At 56.6% G+C, this 26,489-nt stretch overlaps 1 protein-coding gene across 1 annotated transcript in view; it reads right to left on the reverse strand.

Moving 5' to 3' along the window:
* Window positions 1–26,051, reverse strand: part of Papln (papilin, proteoglycan-like sulfated glycoprotein) — a 29,023-nt gene extending 2,972 nt beyond the window's left edge. Inside the window, exons 1-26 of the mRNA XM_013012555.1 lie at window positions 26,003–26,051; window positions 25,737–25,796; window positions 20,900–21,015; window positions 19,717–19,777; window positions 19,364–19,466; window positions 17,646–17,776; window positions 16,492–16,615; window positions 15,859–15,939; window positions 15,611–15,783; window positions 15,377–15,506; window positions 14,345–14,471; window positions 13,326–13,533; window positions 12,671–12,850; window positions 12,438–12,576; window positions 10,331–10,411; window positions 9,925–10,174; window positions 8,189–8,309; window positions 7,727–7,865; window positions 6,478–6,946; window positions 5,470–5,607; window positions 5,216–5,340; window positions 4,823–4,973; window positions 4,181–4,318; window positions 2,969–3,096; window positions 2,758–2,866; window positions 549–715 (exon numbers count right to left, since the gene is read on the reverse strand). Of these exons, the coding sequence (XP_012868009.1) occupies window positions 549–715; window positions 2,758–2,866; window positions 2,969–3,096; window positions 4,181–4,318; window positions 4,823–4,973; window positions 5,216–5,340; window positions 5,470–5,607; window positions 6,478–6,946; window positions 7,727–7,865; window positions 8,189–8,309; window positions 9,925–10,174; window positions 10,331–10,411; window positions 12,438–12,576; window positions 12,671–12,850; window positions 13,326–13,533; window positions 14,345–14,471; window positions 15,377–15,506; window positions 15,611–15,783; window positions 15,859–15,939; window positions 16,492–16,615; window positions 17,646–17,776; window positions 19,364–19,466; window positions 19,717–19,777; window positions 20,900–21,015; window positions 25,737–25,796; window positions 26,003–26,026 (3,673 nt within the window). The 5' untranslated portion in view covers window positions 26,027–26,051. The remainder of the gene's footprint in view (window positions 1–548; window positions 716–2,757; window positions 2,867–2,968; window positions 3,097–4,180; window positions 4,319–4,822; window positions 4,974–5,215; window positions 5,341–5,469; window positions 5,608–6,477; window positions 6,947–7,726; window positions 7,866–8,188; window positions 8,310–9,924; window positions 10,175–10,330; window positions 10,412–12,437; window positions 12,577–12,670; window positions 12,851–13,325; window positions 13,534–14,344; window positions 14,472–15,376; window positions 15,507–15,610; window positions 15,784–15,858; window positions 15,940–16,491; window positions 16,616–17,645; window positions 17,777–19,363; window positions 19,467–19,716; window positions 19,778–20,899; window positions 21,016–25,736; window positions 25,797–26,002) is intronic.
* Between the last annotated feature and the right edge of the window lie 438 nt (window positions 26,052–26,489).

The following is a 26,489-nucleotide window of genomic DNA, read 5'->3' on the forward strand; positions in this document are numbered from 1 at the left end:
AAGTGGCGCTGTGGCTCAAGTGGTAGAGCGCTAGCCTTGAGCTGAAGAGCTGAGGGACAGCGCCCAGGCCCAGAGTTCAGGCCCATGACCAGACCCCCCAAAAAAATAATAAGTTCAGTACTTTGTTTTTTAGAATAAAGTCTGTATTATTTTTGTGGTATTGGGAGATGGAAGCAGGGCTCACATGAGCTACAGGCCCATTTCCATAGGACTTTTTTCCGCCTGGGTTAGAATTGACAGACTTTAGCGGTCTGTCTGATTGAGCATGATAATGAAGCCTCGCCAGTTGTGGTTTCGCAGGTAAGATGGGCAAGTCCATGACAATGCCTAGCATCTACCTTGCAGAGCACGAGCACCATTACTGTTATCTGCACCCCGTCCTTGGATGGCAGGGTAGCTCGAGTATAAAGAGGGGAGAAGTGAGGTTCCGGAGGGATAAACCCTTTGCCCCAAGTGTCAACCAGAAGTTAGCATCAGAGTGAGCCAAGTGTTGAACTGGAGTCCCTTGGACTGTTGAGCCTGAGGCTTAGGGACACGTGCCCCCGTACCTGGCGACGCCACCTTCACCTCCGTGCTGCGGCTGGCCGTCTGACCCCCTCTGTAGGCGCTGCATGTGTAGGCGCCCTCATCCCTGGCCTGCAGGTTGTGGATCAGCAGCGTGCCATCTGGGGACTGGCGTACCCGGTGGCCATCAGCCTGCACTGGCAGCCCATTCCTGGAGGGGGAGAAAATGCCGAGAGAGCCTTCCAGGGCCACTCGTCTTATGACCCTCCGAGGCTGGGAGGATAGTGGGAGGTTATCAAGGACCATTCTAGAACAGCCCCTTGCTCCTGATGCTTTCCTGCCTCATAGAAGATGAAAGGGCCAAAACTTAGGAGAAACCATGGCGAAACTACACACTCTGCTCTAAGTTTCAGTAAATAGGCCTCTTAACCACAAAGGAATCCCACTCTGGCTTTTCCTTGGCCAAGGAGCTGGATAAAGAACACACACACTACCCACCCCTGCCTCCAGAGCACTGGAGGATGCTGCTGTCTGGAGCCACTCTCGAGAGGGGCAGCGGCAACAGCTGGCCAACAGAGAGGAGGACCACAAGGACTCTGGAAGGTCACAGCCACAGCAAGAAGTGCCCGTGGGAAGCAGGAGCCGGTCAGAAGGATCTTGGGCTCTGGCCAGGAGTTTGAACTGGCTTCTGGGGCTGGTGGAGGGATCTGAACTAGGCAGGGACCAAATGAGGGGCCCTAGAGGAAGTGTGTCTGCTGCCTGGTGCAAAGGATAGAATAAAGAGATATGGGTAAAGGTGAGATGTGGGGGGTGGAGGAGAGGAAGCAATCAAGTGGGAGTTATTGGGTGATGGTGTTGGTCTCCAATTGGGAGACTTAGCTGAGGTTGGGGAGTGGGTGTTGGCTATATTCTACTTGGATTTCAGAGGGGCCTATGAGGTACCTACCACAAGGCTCAGATTTGATACCCAGCTGCACTATCAGCCCCAAGGTGAGGCCGTAGGGTGATACTACCAATATCAAGAGCTTGAAGCTCAGCCCCTGACTGGGGCTTCCTGGAACCAAAGGAAGGGAGCACTTCGTGGTCAGCAGCGCACTACAGGTCAGGTAAGCACTGAGCTGTGTCCCCTGCTAGAAGAACAAATGGGGTAGGTAGCCTTGCAGGACAGTGTAGAGAAAAAGTGGCAGCCATTTTGTGAGGTATGAATTGAGTACTGAAGCCCCTGGCACCAAGGTCACAGCAGGGGCAGCTGACATCAGTGGCCCAGCTTCCTCTCCCTACCCATGCACAGCTGTTCCCATCCCAGCATCCTGTCCAAAATGGCCACTTGTCACTTGCTGGGATTACCTCTCCCCAGTCATTACAGCTCAGCCCTGGCCTTCCCTTCCTCCACTCTCCCAGGCTCCAAGCAACCTGCCTTCCTCTGAGCAGAGACGGGGGGGGGGGGGGAGTGAGGGGGGGAAGGGCAAGCCCCACCTGGAGGTCTTGAGACACAGGGCTATCTCCTGCCTGGAGCATCGTGAGGCCCAAATGAAATGAGTCTCAGAACTCTCAGAACCTAACCTAGATCCCACATACTCCAGGAAAGAGAGGCAAAAAAAAATCTGATTAAAGAACGAACAAGAAACCAACTGATGTGAAATAAAAGGTCACTGAAGTCCCTCATGCTGTAGACATGTGGCTGGTGCAGGGGAGATCTGACCGTGTTTGGAGACATTTTCTATTCTGTGACCTAGAGGGAACTATTATTGGAATTCAGTGGGTAGTGGTCCCACATACATAGGACCAAAACAACCAAATTTTATAGTCCAAAGCATCAGTAATGCTAATGTTAAGAAACTCTAATGCCACTGGTAGCTCATGCCTATAATCTTAGCTACTCAGGAGGCTGAGATCTGAGGATCACAGTTTCCAGCCTGGGCTAGTCTATGAGATTCATCTCCAATTAATTACCAAAAAGCCAGAGGTGGGACTGTGGCTCAAATGGTAGAGCACTAATCTTAAGCAAAAAGTTGAGGGACACACACACACACACACACACTTTTCTTTAAGTGTAAAAAAATAAAAGAAACCCAATGTGGTCCAACCAATGGAAAAGCAAGCTATCCAATGAGGCTTCTGTAGCCCCCACCACTGGCACCGGGCCTCAGAGGAGTTAGTGGTGACAGTGACATACATGACAGAAAGAAAGGTAGCCCACCTGCACCCCAGCTTGTGTGGACAGGGAAGGGGCTTCCCACATGAGCACTGTACCTGGACCATCGAATGTTCACGCTGTCTCCTGCCACCACGCACTGCAGCCTGGCCGTGTCACCCTCGCTCACTGTCACCGTAGGAGGCAGCCCTGTGATTGTCAACTCCCCTGGGCACAAGAGGGCGACACAGTCAGCCTCTACATAGACCTGGCCCTTCTGTACCACTTGATCTCAAAGGACATTGGCCCCACTCAGAACTGCCACCTTACCCAGAACTCTGAGCTGGACCCAGCGCTGGTCCCTGTCCTGGCCATTGAAAGCAATGCAGGCATAGAAGTCGCCATCTTCCACTGCCACTTGGCTGATGACCAGAGAGCCATCGGGCTGCAGCTGGTGCCTAGGAACCAAACACAGTCAGTTGGTTCCAGTCCCAAGGGAGCTGGCCTGGGGCCAGAGAGACAGTAAAGCAGAAATGAGACGCACAGCAGCGGCACTGTTCAGGGAGGAATAGCTAGCGAGCTCCTAGGCCTCAGACCCTCACTCCTTTCTTCTGCAAGCACTTTTATTTACTGCTTTTCTTGGCCTTTGCTCACCATGCTCGCTTAGCTAGTACCTGGATCACTTGAGCCATGCCTCTAGCCTGGATTTTTGATGGTTATTTTGGACTTTTTTCTGCCAGGGCTGACCTTGAAGTGCAATCTTTTGGATCTCAGCCTCTAGAGTAGCTAGAATTACAGGCATGACCTACCAGTGCCCACCTAACATTTGGCTTTTAAGCCTAAGAAATTGTTTGTGTTTGTTTTGTCGGTTGTGGGGCTTGAGTGCTGTCCCTGAGCTCTTCAGCTCAAGGCTAGTGCTCTACCCCTTGTGTCACAGCTCTACTTCTGATTTTTTTTAATTCGAGGTAAGAATCTCATAGACTTCCCTGCCTGGGCTGGCTTTAAACCATGATCCTCAGATCTCAGCCTCCTGAGTAGCTAGGCTGACAGGCGTGAGCCACCGGCGCCCGGCAGAAATCAAGTTTTCTAATACAAGATAATTCCACTTTAGGTTTCTAGTCTTTGCTATCACTTAAGCAGGCGCCACACATGGTTGTACCTATGACTTAGGAGCTGCGTAAGGTCAAGCTTTTACATGTAAATTGGGAACAGCATGAGCCTACCGTGTAGCTCCTGGAGATTACACAAAAAAACAAGCCTCACTCTGGGGGGGGGGGGAGGATAAATGTCAGCCATCAGAATCCAACCAGAACTACGGCCATGCCATCTCCTCCCATCAGCCTCAGTTTGTTGGTCTCTCATTTCTGTCTACCTGACCCATTCTGGAAAAACCCAGAGATTCCATTGCTGGCTGCCCGGGGAGTCCAGTGTTCTCAGTTCCAGCTCCTGAGAGCCCGGGCATCCCGCACAAGCCTCTTCAGGAGGCAGTGTTCCCGGAGGGGCCGCGGGGAGGGGGAGGGGGAGGGGAAGAGCTGAATGAACCTGGGGGAGGAGACTGGCTGTCCGTCCCTCTGCCACTCGATGGTTGGAGGCGGGAAGCCTTCAGCTCGACAGGTCAGCACGATCCGCTGGCCTGGACTGGCGTCCACCACCCCTGGCTGGGTCCTGTCTAGACGCAGTCTACAAAACAAGCCACCCAGAGCTGTGAGGGGCTCCCCCACTTCCACGGACACCTGCCCACAAGTCCTCTCCCTCTCCAGCCAGTTTCAGCTTGGAACTGCACTCCTTGAGTCTGTGGGGGGCACTATCCCTAAAACTACATGGGGTAAAGTAGCTCAAAGCTCCTGTGCTGTCCCCCACCTTGTACACTCTCCTGTCCTTCCGTTGGCTCTCCCTTATCCCCTACACACCCCTCCATAAACTCAACCATTCCTAAGGGCCAACTCCAAACCCTCTTCTCCTTCAAGAAGCAACCTGAGCCCCACACCCACGGTCCCTTCAGCTGAGTGGCTCAAGGGCCGGGATTTCCCTTCCTCCCTGAGGCCCAGCTCATACGGCAGGGTTCCTGCCGGGCCCAGCAAGGCCTGGCAATGGCACATACCTTTCCCTCCTTTCATTGGGCCCCAGGACCCTGGCACTTGGGAACGAGAGACTAAGAACAGGATGACCTGGCTGAGTTGTTACCTGGTTGTGGGCCGGGACTGGGCAGGGATGGCGCCCCGGCCCCCAGCATCTGCCCCTAGACTGGGATCTGGAGGTCTATGGCCCTGGACCGGGTCCCTGAGATGGGGGAAGTGCCTCCGCTCGGGTTCAGCTGGCACTGCCCTGTCTCCTCCTGCAGAGGTCGGGAGAAGCAAGGTGTGAGTTGTGGGAAGAAGAAAATGGAAGGAGCCAGAGCCACGGGGTAGCAGACGTGTGGAGAGATGAGGCAGCCTCCTGCCTCCAAGAGTGGCCGGCAGAAGCGCTCTGGCTCCCCTCACCCCCCTGCGTGTGGGGGTGACTGGAGGAACCCCCTGCCTTGCTCCTCACGCCCCGTCCTCCCACTCTGGGGCCTGCGAGCCAGGGGTGGGAGTATACCTGTGACCCGAAGCTGGATCTTCTGAGGGTCATGGCCGGGCCTGAGGCTGCCGCAGCTGTAGGTGCCAGCGTCCTCGGCCCGCAGAGGGCTGATGACCAGGGAGCCATCGGACTGCAGCTGGTGCCTGAACAGAAGGAAAGGGAGGTGGGAGCTGGGCTTCCTCAGGCCCACGCCCGCGCAGGGCAGCCACAGGGGTCTCAGCTGTGGAGGACGTCCCGCACACTAGAGATGCGATGATCTCTGCCACACACACCTGTCAGAGGAGACGGGCCGGCCATCTTTCTGCCACCCAGCTTGGCGGTCCACGAAGGTGTCGTCAGGACAGAAGAGCTGTACCAACTGCCCCAGCGCTGCCTGCACCTGCGAGGGCTCCGAGCCGCCCACGCTGATCCTGGAGGGGTGAGAGGCGAGGCTCTGCCTGCTGCTGTGAGGGCTAGGACCAGAGACCACCACCACCACCACAGGTGGCCTGGCATAGGCCCCGGTGGGACCTGAGAATCCCACGGGAGACCAAGCTCCAGAAGCTTGGGAGACGCAGGACTTGGGCCCAGCACCAAGCCCAGGCAGGGTAGGGGGTGGTGTGAGAACTACGCATGTCATACCCGCTGCAGCAGAGGGCTGAACTAAGCTTGGCACGTATGTCTGTTGTTTCCTCAAAATGCTTATTCATAAGAATTCAGTCCCAAGGGTAGAAAGAATAGAAGAATAACGTCATAAACAGAAGAAACAGAACCCAACAGAATGCCGGGCGCCGGTGGCTCACGCCTGTAATCCTAGCTACTAAGGAGGCTGAGATCTGAGGATCACGGTTCAAAGCCAGCCCAGGCAGGAAAGTCTGTGAGACTCTTAAATCCAATAAACAATTCAGAAAACCAGAAGTGGTAGAGTGCTTGCTTTGAGCTGAAGGGCTGAGGGACAGAGCCCAGGGCCAGGGTTCAAGCCCCAGGACTGTCAAAAAATAAAAATAAAAAGAACCCAACAGAGCAGGAAACAATATCACCATTTAACATCTGAAAAATCCAAGTGACTTGCCACAGGGAAGACAGACTCAGGGCTCCCCAGCCGAGCTGACGGGGAGTCGAGACACCCACTTCTACAGGCATGTCTAAGAGACACCCCAGCCCACCCCTAACAGGCAGCAAGGCCCCCGCAGGGCTGCCTGGGACCAGAAGTTAGGCCAGGGAGGGGCGTTGCGCTCAGGAGTTTAGCTCTGACAGGCTCAGCTCTGGCTTGGGCACCCTGTCCCCCCCACCAGCCTCACCTGGAGTTGCTGTGGGAAGGTGGCACCGGCCGTCCAACATCTCTGCCCAATCCAGGGGCCCTAGGCCCAAGCTCCTGACCCCAGGGCTGTTCTGCAAAGGGGGTGCGAGGCGCTTCCCCCGGCCCACGCTCTCGTTCTTCCTGCCAAGGCCCACCAGAAGGTGGGAGAAGTCTTGGAACGGTGGCCCCACGTTGGTGCCAGCTGGTCTCCTGCTGGCCTCTGGGACGGCTGCCGCCCCCATCCAGATGAGCGCTCTGGCCAGAGGCCTGGGGCAGGTGGTGATGGGGCCCATGCTGGGCCTGACAGCTCCTCATACACTCCTGCTCCGAGGCGAAGTTATTGGCGTTACCATGACAACCGCCGAACCAGAAGCGGTTGCACCGACCCACAGCTGGGACGAAGTACCAGCGGGCGGTCCAGTCTGTACAGGAGCCCAGGGCACTGGGCAGCAGACACCGCACAGGGTAGGCTGGAGGCAGGAAGGGCCATGTCACCTAGGTGGCTAGTGATAAAGCTCACCCCCCCAAGCCCCCGAGCCCCACACTCACACAGGCCACCTGTTTCCCACTCTGTTTTAGGGCACAGCTGCATTCTTGCCCTCCCTGGAAAGCCCAGGTGGGATCCAGGATGTGCTCACCGCCCTGACTTGTCCAGATGCCTCCATCCACAGAACTGAGCCTTCAGAAGGACAGGGCCGGCTCCCTGGGAGCCCCCCACCCCCTCCCCACTCCCAGCCAAAGCTTACCTCGCTCTCCTTGGGCCTGGACCCCCACTTGCAGCCTGCCTTCTAACAGCCCTCCCTGTCAGCACGGCTTACCCCATCGGTCCACATTCAGATGAGACCACAGCTGCCTGTCCAGGTGCCCAGCCTCCACACAGCCCTGACCACCAGCCTGCGGCTTGGAACACCCCAGAACTGATCCCTGGCGGCTTGCTCCTGCCTCAGGGCTCCAAACCAGCCTCCCTCACCGCTCAGCAGCCTCTGCCTCACCCACATCGTCCCAGGCACAGCCTGGCTCCTGGTACAAGCCAGGCCTCCTTTCTTCAGGGTCTCCCTTCTTATAACCATCCCTGACCCCCCCACAACCTCCAAAACACCCCAAGTGCCAACTTGGACACAAGAAACATCTACCACCATTCCCTAGCCTGACATCTAGATAGTCAAGTGTCTTAGAAGTGGGTCAAGGCTGGTAGACAGGCCTCTGGCCCTGGGCGGTAGCCGGGGCCCCAGTGGGACCTGGCCACTCACGGAAATTGGGCTGGTCCACACAGCCTTCTCCAAACGGGCCGGCTGCGGAGGTCACGTCGTCATAGCAGCAGCCAAACTGGGAACCCCGGCACTCCATGGGCTCGCTCTGCTCTGCCTGGGGCCGGTGGGCTTTGTGGGGCTGGAGAGGAAGTGCAGAATTGAGGAGTTAGGAATAAGTCTGTCAATAAGTCTGTCTCCGTGGAGACCCAAGGCTGCCTGGAGGAAAGCAGCAAGCAGAGGGAAGGGACGGAACGGTGGGTCTGAAGTGCACAACCCCAGCCTAGGAGGAGATTAGAGACCAAAGAGTGTGGGATAAAGACCTTCTCTGTACCCTGTACCCTACAGAGTGGCGCAGGCCACAGGTAGACACTGCCCTCCCTCACCAAGGCCAAGCTACAATGATCATGTGACACTGAGCAGGGCTGGGACACCGGCCCCACTCACTGTTGGCCACATCCTTACCATGGAGCCTCCTGCTTGGGTGCCCGGCCGGCTGCCAGGATTGTCGCTGCTGTAAGACCTGCCACAGCCAGCTTGCTGGGGACCCTCGGCTGCAGATACCCCATCAGGACAGCAGCCATACCTAGACAGAGAGCATGCAGCCTTGCCTCTCACCGCCAGCCCCAGCTCCCGCCCTTTTGCTCACTCCCATGCCTGTATCCAGCATGGCAAACCCGGACTCGACACTGTCTGCCTGGAGGGCTGAGCAGGTGCTGATCAGCATGCCACACCTGTCCCAGTCTGTCCCCTCCTCCACTGCCACCAAGCTACTTCCAGTGGGGGCAACAGCAACTGGTTTTTAGTTGTTTTTGTTTTGTTTTGTTTTTGTTGTGGGGCTTGAACTCTGGGCCTGGGCCACTTTCGGTGTTCTGGTGGTCAATTGGAGAAGAATCTCACAGAGCTGGGCGCTGGTGGCTCACGCCTGTAATCCTAGCTACTCAGGAGGCTGAGATCTGAGCATCGCTGTTCAAAGCCAGCCTGAGCAGGAAAGTCCGTGAAACTCTTTATCTGCAATAAATCGTAGCTCAAGTGGTAGAGCGCTCGCCTTGAGCTGAAGAGCTGAGGGACAATGCTCAGGCAAAGAGTTCAAGCCCCAGGACCAACAAAAAAAAAAAAAAAAATCTCATGGACTTTTTCCTGCCGAGGCTGGCTTTGAACCACAATCCTCAGATCTCAGCCTCCTGAGTAGCTAGGATTACAGCAGGGGCCACCACCAGTGCCCAGCAGCAATTGTGACATATCTGAGTTACTCATAGAACCCCTCAATCAACAAGGGGGGATTCATCTGAGCCAGTTCAGCAAATAGGAGATAGGCCAGAAGAGAGGGTTCTACCGTTTATCTTACTTCTGCCAAGCAGGTGTTAAAATGGGGGGTGAGAGGGAGGGGAAAGGTCACAGCACCTCGGGCATCCGTGGCCTGTTGTTTTCATGCTTTCTCGCAGCCCCACCCAGTGGCCATCTCAGTTTCCAATTCTCAGAAGAGGAAACCATGATCAGAGGTCACTCAGCACACAGCTGGTTAGCCACTGACTCCGCCAGGGCAGTTCCTGAGGGCAGCCTGTCCAAACAGGCCTTGGGAGAGCTACAGGGGTGGGGCGGAGGGCCGTCACTCAGTCTCTCTCTGCAAGTCTGGGACAGACGGTATTCAGAGATTTTTTTTTTTTTCTGGTCATGGGGCTTGAACTCTGGGCCTGGGCGCTGTCCCTCAGCTCTTTAGCTCAAGGCGAGCGCTCTACCACTTGAGCTACAGCGCCACTTCCAGCTTATTCTACTTATGTGGTGCTGAGGAATTGAACCCAGGGCCTCATGAATACAAGGCAAGCATTCTTACCACGGAGCCACCTTCCCAGCCCTATTCAGAGATTTGGAAGAACTAGTCATCTCTGTCCAGCTTGCCTCTGGGCTCCCAGAGAGCTGGGATCTGAGCACAGGACCTGCCCTTCGCGCCTGCTCTGAGACTCAGGCTAGTTCTCCACAGGCTGACTTCTGGGGACTACCTTTGACAGCCACCTTAGATAAGGGGGAGCCACGCCCCCCAAGACCACACATCAGGGGAGCTCAGAGACTAAACCTCGGGAGTCCTGATCCTGAGCTCTGCAAACCTGCCCAGCCCCTCCCCCAGGCAGAGAGGCAGACCCAGGGCCCACCACGGCCCAGCCCACCTTCCTTCCCTCCCCTGCTGGACTGTCCCAACGCACCTGCTCTGCTGACAGGAGCCCCCAGCCCCAGGGCAGCCTTGCCACTGCGGCCCGAGAGACAGGGACCATCCATCGGGGCAGCACCCGTGGGGGCTGCGCCTGCAGTCTCCAGGTCCGGAGCTGGGCTTTGGGGGCAGCTGATGTGGAGAGCGGGCTGGGCCTGGAGGTGACACGTGGGGCCTCTGCTCTCCCCTGGGGTTACTCCGGGCCCAGGGTCGTTCCTGATCCACCCACTGTTGGTCTCTAGGGTCTAGAAAGGAAAATGCACGATGATAAGCCCACCCTAAGCCTCCCCACTGCAAGTCCAGTGTCCACACCGGGCCCACTGTGCTCTGGTTCCGTAGACCCTGGGCCGCCAGAACCCGGATGGAGACCCTTCCCCCACGCACACAGCTCTGCTTCCTACCTGAGGAAGGGGCCGCCCGTGGGCCCAAAGGCATCCGGGGGTCCCTGGGGCGGGAATGTGAGTTCTGGCCACCAGGGACCTCTGCAGTAACCAGGGCAACCGGTGCAGAGGGCGGAGCCAGAGAGAAGGAAGGAGCAGAGACAAAATTAGCACCCATCACCCAAACCAAAGATGATAACAGACTTCACCTTCCAATTGGACTAAACAGGGGCTGGGTGTGGCTTAGCCACGGAGTATGCGCTGTAGAAGCACAAGGCTGGCCAGCATGGTGTCTCATAGCTGTCAGCCCCGCTCCCTAGGAGACAGAGAGTGGAGGGGGAATCATGGCTTAAGGCCAAGTTAGGCAAAAAGTTAATGAGGCCGGGCACTGGTGGCTGAGGCCTGTAATCCTAGCTCCTCAGGAGGCTGAGATCTGAGAATCCCAGTTCAAGGCCAATCTGGGCAAGAAAGGCCGTGAAACTCTTATCTCCAACAAACCTCCAGAAAACTGGAAGTGGTACTGTGGCTCAAGCGGTAGAGCACTTGCCTTGAGCTGAAGAGCGCAGGGACAGCACCCAGGCCTAGAGTTCAAGCCCCATGACCCACCCAAAAAGCTAATGAGATTCCCCATCCCAACGAATAGCTAGACACAGTAGTGTGTAACAGCTTCGAGGTAGGCATCTGCAGGAATCCCTCAGGCCTGAGGCTGGCTTTAGGCAAAAAGGGAAATCCTACCTGAAAAATAACTAACGCAAAAAGGGCTGAGGGTGTGGCACAAGTGGTAGATCCCCTGCCTAGCAAGCATGAGACCTGGAGTTCAAGTCCCAGGGTCACCACACACACACACACACACACACACACACACACACACACACACAGCATAAACAACAAAATATTAGCAGGCCTTTGGTGGTGCAGGCCTGAGATCTGAGGATCATGGTTCAAAGCCACCCTGAGCAGAAAACTTATCTCCGGTTAAACAGCAAACAAAAACAAAAAACCAAAGTGGAGCTGTGGTTCAAGCGGTAGAGCGCCAGCCCTGAGCCTCCCTACTGTGCCTGCATGAAACTCAGCACAAGCCTGGGCAAGCTTACTTATCCAGTTCTACATACAGGTGGGCAAGTGGAGAGGAGAGGTGCTGCCCTAGGCCACACAGCTGGCAGCTGCTAAGATGGCTGTCAGAAGCGCCGTGGCAGTGACCTGCCCCTCTCGCCTGTTCCCCATCTCGAGTGTCACAGCTCAGAGACCAGCGCTGTACCTCAGAGTCTCCCACCTCCTCACTCTTCCTCAGCAATAACCCCACCCTTCCTCAGTGTCCTGACTACACCCCAAGCAAAGGCCAGCAGCCTCCGCTCCTTCCTCCTCCTGCCCAGAGACTTCCTTTCCCAGAGCCCTGGAGATGAAGCAGGAAGAGGAGGCCGGGGCGGCAGGAAAGACAGTCTTTCCTGGAGTACTTCCTTCCCTCAGCACCCAGTCACTCCTTCAACAAATCATTGCTGGGTGCCTCCTTCTGCGGAGGGGGGAGGGGGGCATCGTGAGGCTGAAGGGGCCAGGACTAGTGACACACACCTGTAATCTCAGCTACTCTGGAGGTGATTTAGAAAGGATCATGGCTCAAGGCCAAAAATAAATAAATAAATAGTGAGATTCCCCCTATCCCAACAGAACAGCCAGGTGTGCTGGCGCTGGCCTCTAATCCCAGCTATGCAAGAGACACAGGTAGGAGAACCTTAGCCCAAAGCCAGCCCGGGCAGAAACATAAGATCCTGCGTGAAACAACAATCAAAGTGAAATACACAGCTGGAGGCATGGGTCCAATGGCAGAGGGCCCGCCTAGTGATCACCAACCCCTTGAGTACCAACCCCAGACTACGGGGGTCATGGCCCTCAGCAGCTCATACCTACTAGTGCTGACAAGCTGTGTACAACCACAGCAGCACTAGGAAGCTGGCTAGCCCAGGGTGGAAACAGATGACACCTGCAGGGAGCCGTGCTTCTGATGCAGGGGAAATGCAGGGGGAAAGCAACGGCGGGGCCCGGATGTCCCAGGCAAAGGCCGCGGGCAGGAAGCGCGCTGGCCAGAGTGGGAGGGAAAAGTAGAGGCCCCCCCTGCCCCCCCCCGCCTCACCCTGAGCGCGGTGGCACGGATGGCTGTTGCAGGACTCCACCTCCACGGGCTTCTGCTGCAGGTTCCCGCAGTGGCTGGGTGGCCCGAGGGCACAGACCACCTGTCGCCTCCGAGTGCCTGAGCCGCAGCTCTTGGAGCACTGGGGCCCAAGGGTGAGAAGAGAGAGCCCTGAGGCTGGGGGGGGGGGCAGACGGGAAGGCGCCTCAGACCCACCCGAGGGGTTGAGCACTCACTGGACTCCAGGGGCCCACGTGCCAGGCCTGGTCATGGAGGGGACAGGCCTCCAGCACACAAGGCTCACTGAGGGGCGGCCGGCTCTCCAGGGAGCAGACAGAGGCCTGGAGCACAGATCCCTGGGCACTCCTGCAAGAGACGCTCCTCCTCCGGACACCAGCGCCACAGGTGACAGAGCACTGCAAGAACCAGCTGTCAGCGTGAGCTTGTCCCAGCCCGGAGGAACCATGCAAGGCGGGACAGCTGGAGCCCCCCAGCCTGACACATGGCACATGCAGACCATACCCTACTCTCACTCCTGGGCCCAGAGAGGCTGAGCCACTTTGGGGAAGTCACACAGCTTCATCATGGTGGCTGATGCCAGAGTGTAGGGCAATTTCTACATCCCTTTATTTGTAGGTACGGGGAGCAATCTTCAGCCTTAGACATATCAGCTCTTCCCTCACCCCCAAAACTACCTCTCGCTGCTTCTCCAGACCAAGGGAAAGCCTTGTCACCCAGCTCCGGGAAAAGCCTGGTTCAGAACCAGTCTAGTTCCAGCCTTGGCCACAGCTTCCAAGACAGCTTGCCTGCTTGGTCTGCTGCTGCACAGGCCTGGGCCCCATTCCTGATTTGCGGCCCAGCCTGGGTGGGGGCTCCTGCCCCAAGCCTCACCTCTCCCCAGGGCTCCGCTCTCCAGGCGGCACAGCGCTGCAGGTTGCAAGCCTGGGTGGAGGGCGGCTTCCCGGGCAGGCCTGCGCAGTGGGCCTCGTCCACGGCCTCCTGGCCACCGGCCCCATCCAAGGAGACGCAGTAGACGGAGCGGGCCTGGGAGCCACCCCCACAGGAGGCTGAGCAAGGAGCCCAGGGCCCTGCCTTCCACCTGGCAAAGAGCAGGAATCCGGTGAGGAGCAGACAGAAGGCCCCCGCCCTCCAGCCCCAGCCTGCTCACCCTCTGAACCCCAGGCCTGCACAGACGGAGCTGAGGGGCTCTACACAAAGGCCGCAGATACTCCAGGCATCCCCGGCGACCACTCGCCCGCTGTCTGCAGGGTCCTAACAGCTCCAAGCCCGACGTGGCAGTCCGTGCTCCTGTGCGAACCCCAAGGCCCCCTTTTTTCCCTCTCACCATGTCCCATCACCCCAGCCAGGCCCTTTCCCCTCCAGCTCCCACTTGGATGTGGCACTTCAGGAGGGTTGTACTCTGTATGGGTGGAGTGGCCCTGCTTGGCACCGGGGTACAAGGAGCAAAGGACAGGGCGGCCCCAGCGCACCATGCAAAGCCAGACCCCGCGCAACAGAGCAGGAGGCGCAGCACAGCACCAGCCGCCTACAGATGACCTGTTCTCATATGGGCCCCAGCACAGCGCCACACTCCCGGCCGGAGCAGGTAAGACACCCTTTATGCACGGACAAAGGCATCCCAAATGCCAAGGCCACAGGCCCTTTGGCCAGACCCCTTACTGGCTTAGTCAGGGACTTCTGATCCTGTCCCCAACCCTCCCGCCACCAGGAGGCATTCTGAGCACTGTGTGGGCCTAACCCTGGACTTCAGGCCCTTGTATTGGCCACCTCTGGCAGCCACGGCTGGGGGAGGGTTGGGCTCCCTGACCTCTTTGGTGCCTATGCCTGAAACCGCATAGACTTTTTCCCCTTCCACCCACCAGAAGAGGAAGGGACTGGCAAGGCCTCACCGCTTGGTCTGCGGGCACGGGTGAAGGTGGCAGGGACGGCGGTCAGCCGGGCGAGGCTGGCGCTGGCACATGTGGTCAGGGTAGATCTCATTGTCGATGGTGCAGAACACAAGGCGGGACTGGTGGCCTGCAGAGGCCCAGGGCAGCCAATCAGACAACACTGTCTAAATGCAACCTGGCCGGCCACCACTCTGGACTCTGCCCTGGGTTCATCCCCATGAAGTCTCAGCCAGCCATCGGAGAGAAGTGCTGTCACACCCCAGTGTGTGTGTGTGTGTGTGTGTGTGTGTGTGTGTGTGCGCACACACAGGGCCTGAGCACTGTCCTTGAGCTTTTGTGTTCAAGACTATACTCTACCACTTGAGCCACAGCTCCTCTTCTGGCTTTTTGGTAGTTAATTGGAGATAAAGAGTCTCCTGGATGCTGGGCGCTGGTGGCTCACGCCTGTAATCCTAGCTACTCAGGAGGCTGAGATCTGAGGATCAAGGTTCAAAGCCACTCAGGAGGGACTGGGAAGGTGGCTCTGTGGTAGAGTGCTTGCCTTGCATGCATGAGGCCCTGGGTTCAATTCCTCAGCACCACATAAACAGAAAAAGCCGGAAATGGCGCTATGGCTCAAGTGGTAGAGCGCTCGCCTTGAGCTGAAGAGCTGAGGGACAATGCCCAGGCCCAGAGTTCAAGCCCCATGACCGACAAAATAAATAAAAATTTTAATAAAAAAGTCTCTTGGACCCAAGTTGTTTTTGAACCACCATCCTTCACTCTCAGCCTCCTGAGTCACGGCTGAGCCACTGACACCAAGCTGTTATCCCCGATTTATAGAGGACGAAGCAGAGGCTCAGGGCGTGAGGTGGGGGTGGGTGGCAGGAAGCAGCCTCACACCCGGTCCCTGGCCTCCACTCCCCAGGGGGGTCTTGGCCTAAGAGATGCCACCGCCTTCCTAGTCTTCAGGTTGGGCGTACCCAGGAGGCGATCCCATCCCCCCACCCACAATCCCTGTCCCCGGGGTCTGCCGGGGCAGGGGTCCCTCACCTCCTCCACACTCTGCGCTGCAGTCGGTCCAGGAGCCGTGGCTCCAGCCGAAGGCGGGGCGGGGGCCGCCGCGGCCCAGCGGCAGGTAGTACTCGTAGTGCACGCCGGGGTTGCGCTCTTGGCTGATGAGCTGCATGGCAGGGTCCCCACTCGGGTGACCCTCAGTGTGTGTAGAGGGACCCCCACCTGCCCAGGGCACCCCCCCCCCCCCCCCACCGTCCCCTGCCCGCTCACCTCAATGATGAGCGGTTCCGAGGTGGGACCTCGGGCCAGGAGCCGCTCAGGGGCCAGGTCCCCTTCAGCACCCCGCTCATAGTGCAGCACAGTGCTGGCCACGGGCAGGGCCTGGGCCTCCTCGATGCTCCAGTGCCCGTTGAGGTAGTAATCCCCATGGAGACTCTTCACCGCTGCATGCGGGAGAGCGGGCGCCCCGTCAGCTGCGCGCCCTGACCCCCAACCCCACGCCCAGTCCCCGTCCTCACCCAGGAAATTCCTGCTGGCAGCTGCCTCCTCGATTCGGATGCTGGTGGCCCCGGCCGGAATTATGAAAATCTGGTTGTAGCCTGATAGGGGGCAGAGGTTCAGGTGGGGGTACAGAACTGTTCCATGCCGCCCCCCTTCCGTCGAACCAGGGCAGGAGTCACCCCCAGACGCTAAGCCACACAGTGCGACTGTGGGTGATGAGGGCCTGGCGGCCTGCGGCCTGGGCTGTCTGAGGAAAGCGTTTTAAAAAAGCCAGGGGGAGAGAAAGGAGGGGCGCCGGGGGTGGGTGTGAGCTCACACAAGTGGGGGGTGGGTGTGAGCTCACACAAGTGGGGGGTAGGTGTAAGCTCACACAAGTGGGCAGGGGTCCTACTGGAAGTGGGCACACACCCCACCCCACAGCCACCAGGGAGCTGTCAGACATGATCCAAGCCAAGGGCCCCACGGGGTGCCATGGGGGCTGGGCAACTCGGCCCCCAGGAAAGAGAGACAGATGGGGCTGGGACGGTGGCTCAGTGGCAAAGCGCTAGCCTTGAGCTAAAGAGCTGAGGACAGAGTCTAGGCCCAGAGTTCAAGCCCCACGACCAACAGAGAGAGAGAGAGAGTCCCTGCCTCCCCAGCCCCGGCCCCACCTCTCCTGAGGTCATCAGCATCAAAAGTGCCCCTGATGGGGTAGCAGGTGGTTCCGTCCCCCCCACACTGCAGGCACTTGTCCTCCTGCTTGAGCGAGTCTAGCTTGTGGTCGCAGCTGACGACCTGCCGGGAAGGGAAAGGGGAGAGGCCAGGGCAAGATGAGCGAGCGCAGAGGGGGCCGCAGGCAGGTGCACCTGGGCTCCGGCCTGGTCAGCCCGGCTCCCAGTACCCGTGTGCTTACAGCAGCAAGCCAGGGTGGCAGACAGTCCACTCATGCGCAACATGCATTTGGGCTTCTGGTGACCACCCCATCTTCTTCTGGAGGCTCCCTCCCCCCTGCAGGGTTGGGATGGAGTTCCCCAAACCCAGGGCTTATTCTCCTTCCTAAGAAAAGGGATCAGGTAAGCTACAGGCCAAGACAGGTCCGAGGCCAACCCAGGAACTCCTGGGAATGAGGCCCTGCCCTGGCGGCTTCCAGGCTGGGGCAGCCGAGGCTTGGATCTGCCATGCTAGCACGCTCCAGGGGAGGAACCTGCTCAAACCTGGTACTGACCGAGGACGGGAAAGCAGGCTGTGGGGAGAGAAGTTTCTAGCAGCACCATTCGAGCACCCTCTTGCAATAGTTTTGGGCTTGCTGAAGTCAGTTTTGGTTAGGTTCCTATAACAGGCCACCCTGAGGGTTTTTGTTTTGTTTTTTAAATAAAGTTTGAGCTCTCAAAGGGCAAAGCTGGGCACTGGTGGCTCACGCCTGTAATCCTAGCTACTCCGGAGGCTGAGATCTGAGGATCATGGTTCAAAGCCAGTCACAACAGGAAAGCCCATGAGACTCTCATCTCCAATTAACCACCAGAAAAACTGGAAGTGGAGCTGTGACTCAAGTAGCAGAGTGCTAGCTTTGAATGAAAAAGCTCAGGGACAGCATCCAGGCCCTGAGTTCAAGTCCCATCACTGACAAAATAAGGGGGGCAAAGGTAAGCTGGGGTGGGGTGGGGGTCACAGGGCATCTGCAATAGATCCTAGGAGCTGGGGCTGGTGTCCTTGTAGCCTGAGAGATCATCAAGCTCTTGGCATCCTCTGGCCCTCTGGTGCTGGACAGGGAGACACCTGTCAGAACCCCCCCCCCCAGTGAGAGGCGGGGGAGGCGGGGGCTCACCCGGCAGGCACCTTCCACGCAGACATCGCGCGTGCCAGGCTCACAGGGCGTCCCGTCCACCACGGCCTCCCTGTGCCTGTAGTAGAAGTTCTCTCCCTTGGGAATGCAGTTCAGTTCACACTGGTTTGGGGCTGGAGTGGGCAAGAGAGGAAAGCTGAGATTCCCCACTCAGGCCCTGGTCTTGCAGCAGGGAGCGCAGGCCGGGGCAGAGGCACATGCGTGGCTTGGAGGACACGTTCTTGTAGCAGCACCCCTCCCGACTAGCACAGAACCCTGCCCCCATGGGTGGGGGGGGACATTCTCCATGAATCAGCTGCATCTCTGGAGAGCCAAATCAAAGATATCCCCAAATAAGGAAAAGATATTCTCATTTACAATAACAAGCTCAAAAGTGTTAAGAAAAGGCTACAGCCTTGTCAAGAGCTGTTATATTTAATATCTACACATTATATATACACTGTTTAACAGGATACATATTAAGAGGATAAATCATAATCATGTCTATAAGGCAGACACCCTTGGATACTCTTTCCTCTGTAAGTCAGTTTTTCTTGGGATAGGTAACAAACGATCCTGTCCCTTTCAGGATCGAGGTACAAAATGCCAAAGGACCAAAGTGGGACCACTCCTCTGGCCCCGGTAACACCCTGGACACACAAGGGTCAGGGTGCCAGGTGGCCACAACTGGCTGATGCCTAGGACTAACTTAAGGCTGTGTGTGTGTGTGCGCGCGCGCGGGCGGTTGTGTGTGTGTGTGTGTGTGTGTGTGTGCGCGCGTGCGCGGTTGTGTGTGTGTGTGTGTGTGTGTGTGTGCGCGCGCGCGCGGTTGTGTGTGTGTGTGTGTGTGTGTGCGCGCGCGCGCGTGCGCTGGCGCTAGGGCCTGAACTTGGAGCTCCCCATCCCCCACTCTTTTTTGTTGTTGTTGGTGGTGGTCGTGGGGCCTGAACTCTGGGCCTGGGCGCTGTCCCTCAGCTCTTCAGCTCAAGGCTAGCGTCTAACCACTTGAGCCACAGCGCCACTTCCGGCTTTTTTTCTTTTTGCTTATGTGGTGCTGAGGAATCAAACTCAGGGCCTCAGGCATGCAAGGCAAGCGCTCTACCACGGAGCCACCTTCCCAGCCCTGAGCCCCCCACTCTTACTTGAGTTTTTCACTCAAGCCTGGTATTCTACCACTTAAGCCACACCTCCGCTTCCAACTTTCTGCTGAGTAATCAGTCTCATGGACTTTCCTGCAGGCTGGCTTTGAACCTTGACCCTCAGATCTTAGATTTCTGAGTAGCTAGGATTCCAGGCGTGAGCCACTGGCTCTGAGCCTAGGGCATCTTCTGACTCTCACGGTTCCCATTGAGTGTGTGTGTGTGGTGTGTGTGTGTGGTGTTTGTGTGTGTGTGTGTGTCTGGGTCTTCCTAGCTCTAGCTGCTTAAAAACAAACTCCCTGCACCCTGCTCCTCCACCCACATCCTCCCAGCACAGATGAGGGTAAGTGGGATTCCCGGGATTCCTCGCAGGCCCTCTGCAGTTTGCCCCCACCATTCCTGGCCTCCCCAACCCGGCCAGGGCTGCACACCACCCGCATGCTTTGAAAGGGACAAGGGAGGGGCCCCTCAGCACGCATGCGCGTGTCCACGGGCCGGGGGCGGGGTGGGGGGGGGCCTGGTGGCTCTGTAGGAGTTAGTGACATGTGACAGTGGAGGTGGCACGGCCGGGCGGGCGCTCACCCCCGTAGTAAGGCAGCCACCGGTACCGCCGACCCTGGAACTCCATGCCGTCCAGCTCCGCGCACTGCTGGGCTCGGAAGTCGCGCGCGCCGTGGGGGCAGCTCTGTGTGATGGACCCGAAGCTGGGTCCCAGCCTCCGCGCGGGGGGTGGGGTCCCGCCCGACCCCCACAAGCCCGCCCGGGACCCCCGTCCCCTCCCACCCTCAGCTCCTCCAAGCCCCAGGCGGGGACCTGAGCCCCAGGGATCTCGTGCGCGCCCCTGGGGGGGGGAGGCTTGGGCCCCCAAGGCCAATCCAGGGAGCTAGTGAGGAAGGGGCTGGGGAAGTGGGGGGCCCGGGCTGGGAGGGATTTACTTCTGGGTGGCAGATTTGATGGCTCCGGGCTGGGCCCACGCAGCTGGCACCTCCGTCTCTCCTGTGGGATGAAAATACTGGGCACCCCCTTCCTGGGTTTCCCTGCAGGGCCCCTGGCTTAGGAGACGGGGTGCTTGGTGAGCCAGAGTGGAGGCCGGGCGAGGAGGGGGTGAGTCACACAGAAATCCCTTGGGGGGGTGTGATTAGCCCTGTGTTTGGTCTGACTCTCCCTCTCCTTCTCTTTCTCCTCTATTCCTCCTCCTCCTCCTTGTCTTCCAGTCCTGGGGCTTGAACTTAGGGCCTGGGCCCTGTTCTTGAGGTGGTTTTTGTTTTTGTTTTTCTCAAGTGTAGCACTCTACCACTTGCCACAGCTCCACTTTCAGCTTTTTGATGACTAATTAGAGCTAGACATCAGACTTTCCTGCCTGAGCTGGCTTCACCCCTGAAATCCTCAGATCTCAGCCTCCTGAGTAATAAGGATTACAGGCATGAGCCACTGTGGCTAGCTAGCTCTAACCTTGCTTTTCGTTGTCGTTGGTTGTGGGGCCTGAACTCTGGGCCTGGGCGCTGTCCCTGAGCTCTTCAGCTCAAGGCTAGTGCTCTACCACTTTAGCCACAGCACAACTTCTACCTTTTTCTGTGTATGTGATACTGAGGAACCGAACCCAGGGCTTCATACATGCTAGGCGAGCACTCTACCACTGAGCCACCTTCCCAGCCCTAACCTTGCTTCTTAAAGTAAATTTCCAAAAAAGCCCCAGGTGCTAAGAGGTCACCGGTAAGGTTAGTCTGCAAGGAGAGTAAACAGAAGACTCCACCCCTCCTGCGCCCCACCCAGCTCCTCAGGAGCAGAGTTCACCCCACATACACACACAACCTCATCACCCTGTGCGCACAGGTGTTAGGGTGCAAGGCACAAAGTGAAATATGCCTGGAGAATCTGTACTTGACAAGCAGCGGAGGGAGAGAAGTCCCAGGTCCCAGGAAGGGCTGGCTGGACATTCTTCATTAATTCCACAAATGCATGCCCTGCGCGCTGCGCGCTGCAGCCGGAGCAGGGATGCAGGCTGGCTCTACTCTCCAGCACTCTGCTCCTGCTGCTTCCCAAATAAATCTGTCCCTCGTGGCCCATGACACCGGTCCCCCATGACCCAGAAGCCAGCTGGCCTTTCATCCCCCTTACCTCTCTGAGAAGCAAGGGCGCTCCCGGAACCTGATGCCCCCTCCACACGTCCTGCTGCACGGGCTCCACGGGCCCCAGGCGCCCCAGCGGTCACTCGGCCGCCTCACCTGGGAAGCCTGTAAAAGACCGGAGCAAGACAAAGTGAGCCAGGAGTCCTCACAGGAGACCCCCAAGCCAGACCTGGAGTCTCTCTTCCAGAACTGTCCCTTTAGGACATACTGACACTGTCAGGAACACCAACATACTCATTACAAAATGAGCCAACTAGCCCGGTGCGGTCGCTCACGCCTGTAATCCTAGCTACTCAGGAGATGGAGATCTGAGGATATGTGGTTCAAAGCCAGCCCAGGCAGGAAAGTCTGCAAGACTCTTATCTCCAATTAGTCACCAAATGGGGCTGGGAAGGTGGCTCAGTGGTAGAGCGCTTGCATTGCATGCCTGAGGCCCTGGGTTCGATTCCTCAGCTCCACATAAGCAAAAAGAAAAAAGCCGGAAGTGGTACTGTGGCTCAAGTGGTAGAGCGCTAGCCTTGAGCTGAAGAGCTCAGGGACAGCGCCCAGGCCCAGATTTCAGGCTCCACGATCGGACCCCCCCCCCAAAAAAAAGAATCCAATTAGTCACCAAAAAGCCAGAAGTGGAGCCTGTGGCTCAAGTGGTTGAGTACTAGCCTTGAGCAACTCAGAGACAGTGCCCAGGCCCTGAGTTCAAGAGACAGAACTGGTCTGTGCACACATGTACAAGGACATACACACACACACACACACACACACACACACACACACACGAGGCAGATAGAAAAAGCCACAGAGAGACAAATGAGCACAGACAATACCTGCATGAAAGACACAACCAACGGAGACCCTGTGCATTTCACAATGTTGACAGGAGACAGACAATAGACTCTAAACGTGCCATCTTCTAGCAGGGGGCTTTATTTTTACAGTGTTAACCACATAAGAATCTTTAGGGGGGGGGGAAATATCACTAGCATTTTTTTTTCCAATCCTAGGGCTTGAACTCAGAGCCTGGGTGCTGTCCCTGAGATTTTCTGCTCAAGGTTAGTGCTCTACCATTTGGGCCACAGCGCCACGTCTAGCCTTTTCTGTTTATGTGGTACTGAGGAATTGAGCCCAGGGCTTTATGCATGCTAGGCAAGCACTCTACCAATAAGCCACATTCCCAGCCCAACTAGCATTCTTTAGAGAAAGCTAGTGTTAATGCAGTGGGAGGGAGGAGCAAGCTCTTCTCCCTGTAGGCGCCTCTGGAACCCTGCTAGAGTGAGGTTGGCTCTCCAGTTACCTATACCTGAGGCAGTGTGTGTGTGTGTCCTTGTACGTGTGTGCACTAAACTTGCTGAACCAAACACAAAGCCAAGAAGGAAGAGGTGGCCAGACCAAGGTCTCACCTTTCACCTGTAACTCCTTCGCTTGTAGCAGGGCCTGAACCCCCAAGCTTCCCAAACTAGAGAACCAAAGTATCTTAGTGACATGAAACGGATTGGACCCAGTATTTTGTTTTCAAAAGGCAGCAGTTGCAACAACCCAAATGCCCTACAATAGATGAGTGGATACAAAAAAGTACTTATGCACAATGGAATTTTCTAAAGAATCATACACCATTCGCAGGAAAACGGATGCACCAAAAACAAACCATGCTAAGTGTAGGAAGCCAAGCTCAGAGAGACAAATGGCGCCTGTTTTCTCTCCTTGGACGCTAGATTTAAAATACACAAGTACATGATAAATCATACAGGACTCTGGGCATTCATTCACACACAGTGACACCAAAAGAGGATACTCTTAGGGAAAGAACACAGAGGTGCAATGTCTCAGTGCCCCGATCACATAATGTGATGTTTATTAAAATGAACGCCAGAAATGGAGAGACAAAGGGTAAACACGGCAGTTAATCAGTAGACACTATGTTGAAAATGAACTATACAGCTTGTATGTGGGGATGGGAGGGAAAAACTGGGAGAGAGCAAAGGAAAAGGTGACATTGTCCAAAAAGAAATGTACTCATTACACTACTGATGAAATGGTAATCCCTCTATAAACCACCTTTACAATAACAATTTTTTTGTCAGTCATGGGACTTGAACTCAGGGCCCAAGTGTTGTCTCTAAGCTTTTCTACTCAAGGCTAGCACTCTACCACTTGAGCCACAGCACCACTTCCAGTTTGCTAGTGGTTAATTGGAAATCAGAGTCTCACAGACTTTCTAGCCCTGGATGGCTTTGAACTGCGATCCTCAGATCTCAGCCTCCTGAGACACTAGGATTACAGGAGTGAGCCACCAATGCCTGACCTATTTTCATTAATAAAAAAAAAAAAAAAAGACAGTGAAGCTGGGAGCTGGTGGCTCACACCTATACTCCTAGCTACTCAGGAGGCTGAGATCTGAGGTTTGCAGTTCAAAGCCAGCCCGGGCAGGATAGTCTCTGAGACCCTTATCCCCAATTAACACCAGAAAACCAGAAGTGGCGCTGTGGCTCAAATGGTAGAGCGCTCACCTTGAGGTGAAGAGCTCAGGGACGACGCCCAGGCCCAGAGTTCAGGCCCATAACCAAAAAAAACAAAGTCAGTGCTGGCATGGTAGAGTGGGTGACTCGTTGGAATTCTGCTCACTTCTCCCCCAACCCATACACCAAGCTCCATCAGTGCATGACAAGAGTTCAGGACCCTCTTCCACCTCCCCTCCTGGTGAACTGCTGTCCTCGTTTGCTCCCTCCTCCAGGCAAGGAGGGGCGCCCCAGCCACAGAGCCACTTCACCCAACAGGATGAGAGGGAAATGGCCCGAGCACAGAGCTATGCAGGGGCCGGGATCATGGTGAAGCATCTTGAAAACATTCCTTCTGCATCTGGCACCTGTGGGGTGGGCACACGCGTGCGGGGCCACCTGCACACAGACAGAGGAACCCTATCTGGGCTCATCTGAGTGACCCTAAGCCTCCCCGGCACCCCTGCACACCGTGTGTCTGCAGGAAACACGTCGGATCGTGAGCAGAGCCAGCACATTTTGTTCCCTGTAATTACGCATGCACGAGCTGCTGTGGCAGCAGTGTGGTGCGTAGCCCCGCCCGGCCCAGGCCTGTCCTGTCCTGTCTCCTCTGCTCTCCACACCCCACCCATTCCTCCTCCAGCTCCACTAAGAGTTCCCAGGACAGCCCACTGCCCACGGAATGGGGGACATAGGACACAGGGGAGAGAGACAGAGCCGGTGAGAGGAAATGACCCAGGGGAGGGCCTCGCTGCTACCACCTTTAATCACCTCTAACCCTTCATCTCTTCAAAGAAAACCTGTGAGCAAGTGTCACCAAGGGACCCTGAGAAGATGCTCAGCATCCCAAGGGGGGACCAGCGGACCTGTCCAATGGGGTACCCCACCAGAGAGGGACAGGAGTGAGGGGAGAGGCAGGCCAGGGCTTCTTTGGGACTCACCCTGCGAGAAGAGGAGGTAGGAGGTGACTGTGGCTGTGGCTGCTTTAAGAACAAAGGCACCTAACCCTATCATAAGTCCTGATTCCCTGCACGACGCCCTGCAGGTTGGGCATTCTAACTATTCTAACTCCCAAGGCAGAGGGTGTTATGGGATGGCTTTAGGCCGGTGGCCCCTCTCTCCCTGGGCTTTGGCATACATGCAGCTGGGCACCAGCACATGGGGAACCTGAGAGGGTGGCAACTTGGGAACAAGGGCTGCAGGGCGCAGAGGTGAGGGGACATGGGAGCTGGCAGGGAGAAGAACATGAAGAAGATGGCTGTAGTTCTCCTGCGGTTCAGACTGTGGCTGGGGATGGACCATGGACTTGAAGGACTGTCCAGTGTCCATTCAACCCTGCCTGTTCTCATCCTCTACCCGCATTTCCACAGATCCTGCACCACCTCTAGCCTCCCCAAATCTAAATAGTCTGGGTCCTTTCTCAGGGGTCCTCCCTCTCTCCCTTCTGCCGGCCACACAAGAGGTGGGCAGGGTGGCACCCCGTTTGGCCTCTCCAGACACAGTACCTGCCTGCCTCTGTTAGATGCCCAGCTGGGCAGACCCCCTCCTCCCAAAAATGCCATCTGGAATATCCTCTGCAGCCTGGCACCAGCAGCTCACACCTGTGGTCCTAGTTACTCAGGAGGCTGAGATCTGATCATTGTTTCAAGACAGCTCAGTCAGGAAAGTCTGTGTGACTTTTATCTCCAATTAACCAGCCAAAAGCAGGATGTGAAACTATGGCTCAAGTAGTGGAGTGCTGACCTTGAGCACAAGGAGCTTAAGGACACAGCCTCTAGGCCCTGAGCACCCAGGTGCATTCTGCAGGGCCCTTCTTAATGGAACTTCATTTGATGAATCGTTGGTTTCCTATATCCACTCTTTGCACTAGTAAGGAAGCCACTAGTACTGGTGACTTTTTTTTTTTTCCAGTCGTGGGGCCTGAACTCTGGGCCTGGGCGCTGTCCCTCAGCTCTTCAGCTCAAGGCCAGTACTCTACCACTTTAGCCACAGCGCCCCTTCCGGTTTTCTGGTGGTTTAATGGAGATAGGAGTCACACTGACTTTTCCTACCTGGGCTGGCTTTGAACTATGATCCTCAGATCTCGGCCTCCTGAGTAGCTAGGATTACAGGAGCCAGCCACCGGTGCCCAGCCCCACACCCTTTTGAAAGGAGAGTTTGGTGAGAAGCTCTAAGGTGCCAACTCCTGATGGCATCTTCCTGGCCTTGCTCCTCTCCTGGGAATGTTGTTTTGGCAGGAATGGGCTCCAGCCTGCCTCCTACAGCATCCCTGCCCTGGCCTCCCTCACCTCTACTAGGTGGTGGGGCTGGATTGGGGCTGAGCGGAATTGCACTCACCTTTGACTCTGGTGCAGCTGTGAGCAGCAGAGGCAAGAACAGGAGCAGCAGCATCTCCGGCTGAAGGGGAGGCCATGTGTTAGAGTGGGAGGTGGGGGGGCTGAGCCCACCCTACCACCCACCCTCACACCTCCCCTCCACCTCCAGCCCCAGTGCTCTGGTGACAGCAGTGAGAACTTCCACGGTCAGGAGACCGCACCAGATTCCAGAGAGTGGTGGGGTACAGCAGAGAACACTAAAGGCCCCACACCAGCCATGTAACTCACACGTACAGAATAGAAAATGCCCATCCCTGGTAGAAGTTCAGGAACCACTTGTTTCTGGAGGAAAATAAAAGGAGAAGACAATTAAAAACACTGCTACAATTATTGAGAGCAGGTAGTTCAGAACTAAAGTAACCAGGCTTATTGTTTGAAATCAGTCAAGAAATTCCTTTTTAAAATGTCATGCCAGCTGGGGTCACATCTGTAATCCTAGCAACTCAGGAGGCTGTGATCTGAGGACTGAGTTCTGACTCGGGCTGGGTGGGGAAAGCCCGTGAAACTCTTATCTTCAATTAATCACCAAGAGCTGGAAATGGAACCGTGGCTCTAGCGGTAGAATGCTAGCCTTGAGTAAAAAGGACAGCGCCCAGGCCCTGAGCTCAAGCCCCAATACCCAATAACAGCACAAAAACAAGAACTGTGTCCCATAGTAAACCCACGCAGGCGCCACAGGCCGTGTGCTCACCTGCTGAGCCAGGTGCAGTGTACA

The sequence above is a fragment of the Dipodomys ordii genome, unplaced genomic scaffold, assembly GCF_000151885.1.
Source record: "Dipodomys ordii isolate 6190 unplaced genomic scaffold, Dord_2.0 Scaffold2, whole genome shotgun sequence".
Taxonomy (NCBI): Eukaryota; Metazoa; Chordata; class Mammalia; order Rodentia; family Heteromyidae; genus Dipodomys; species Dipodomys ordii.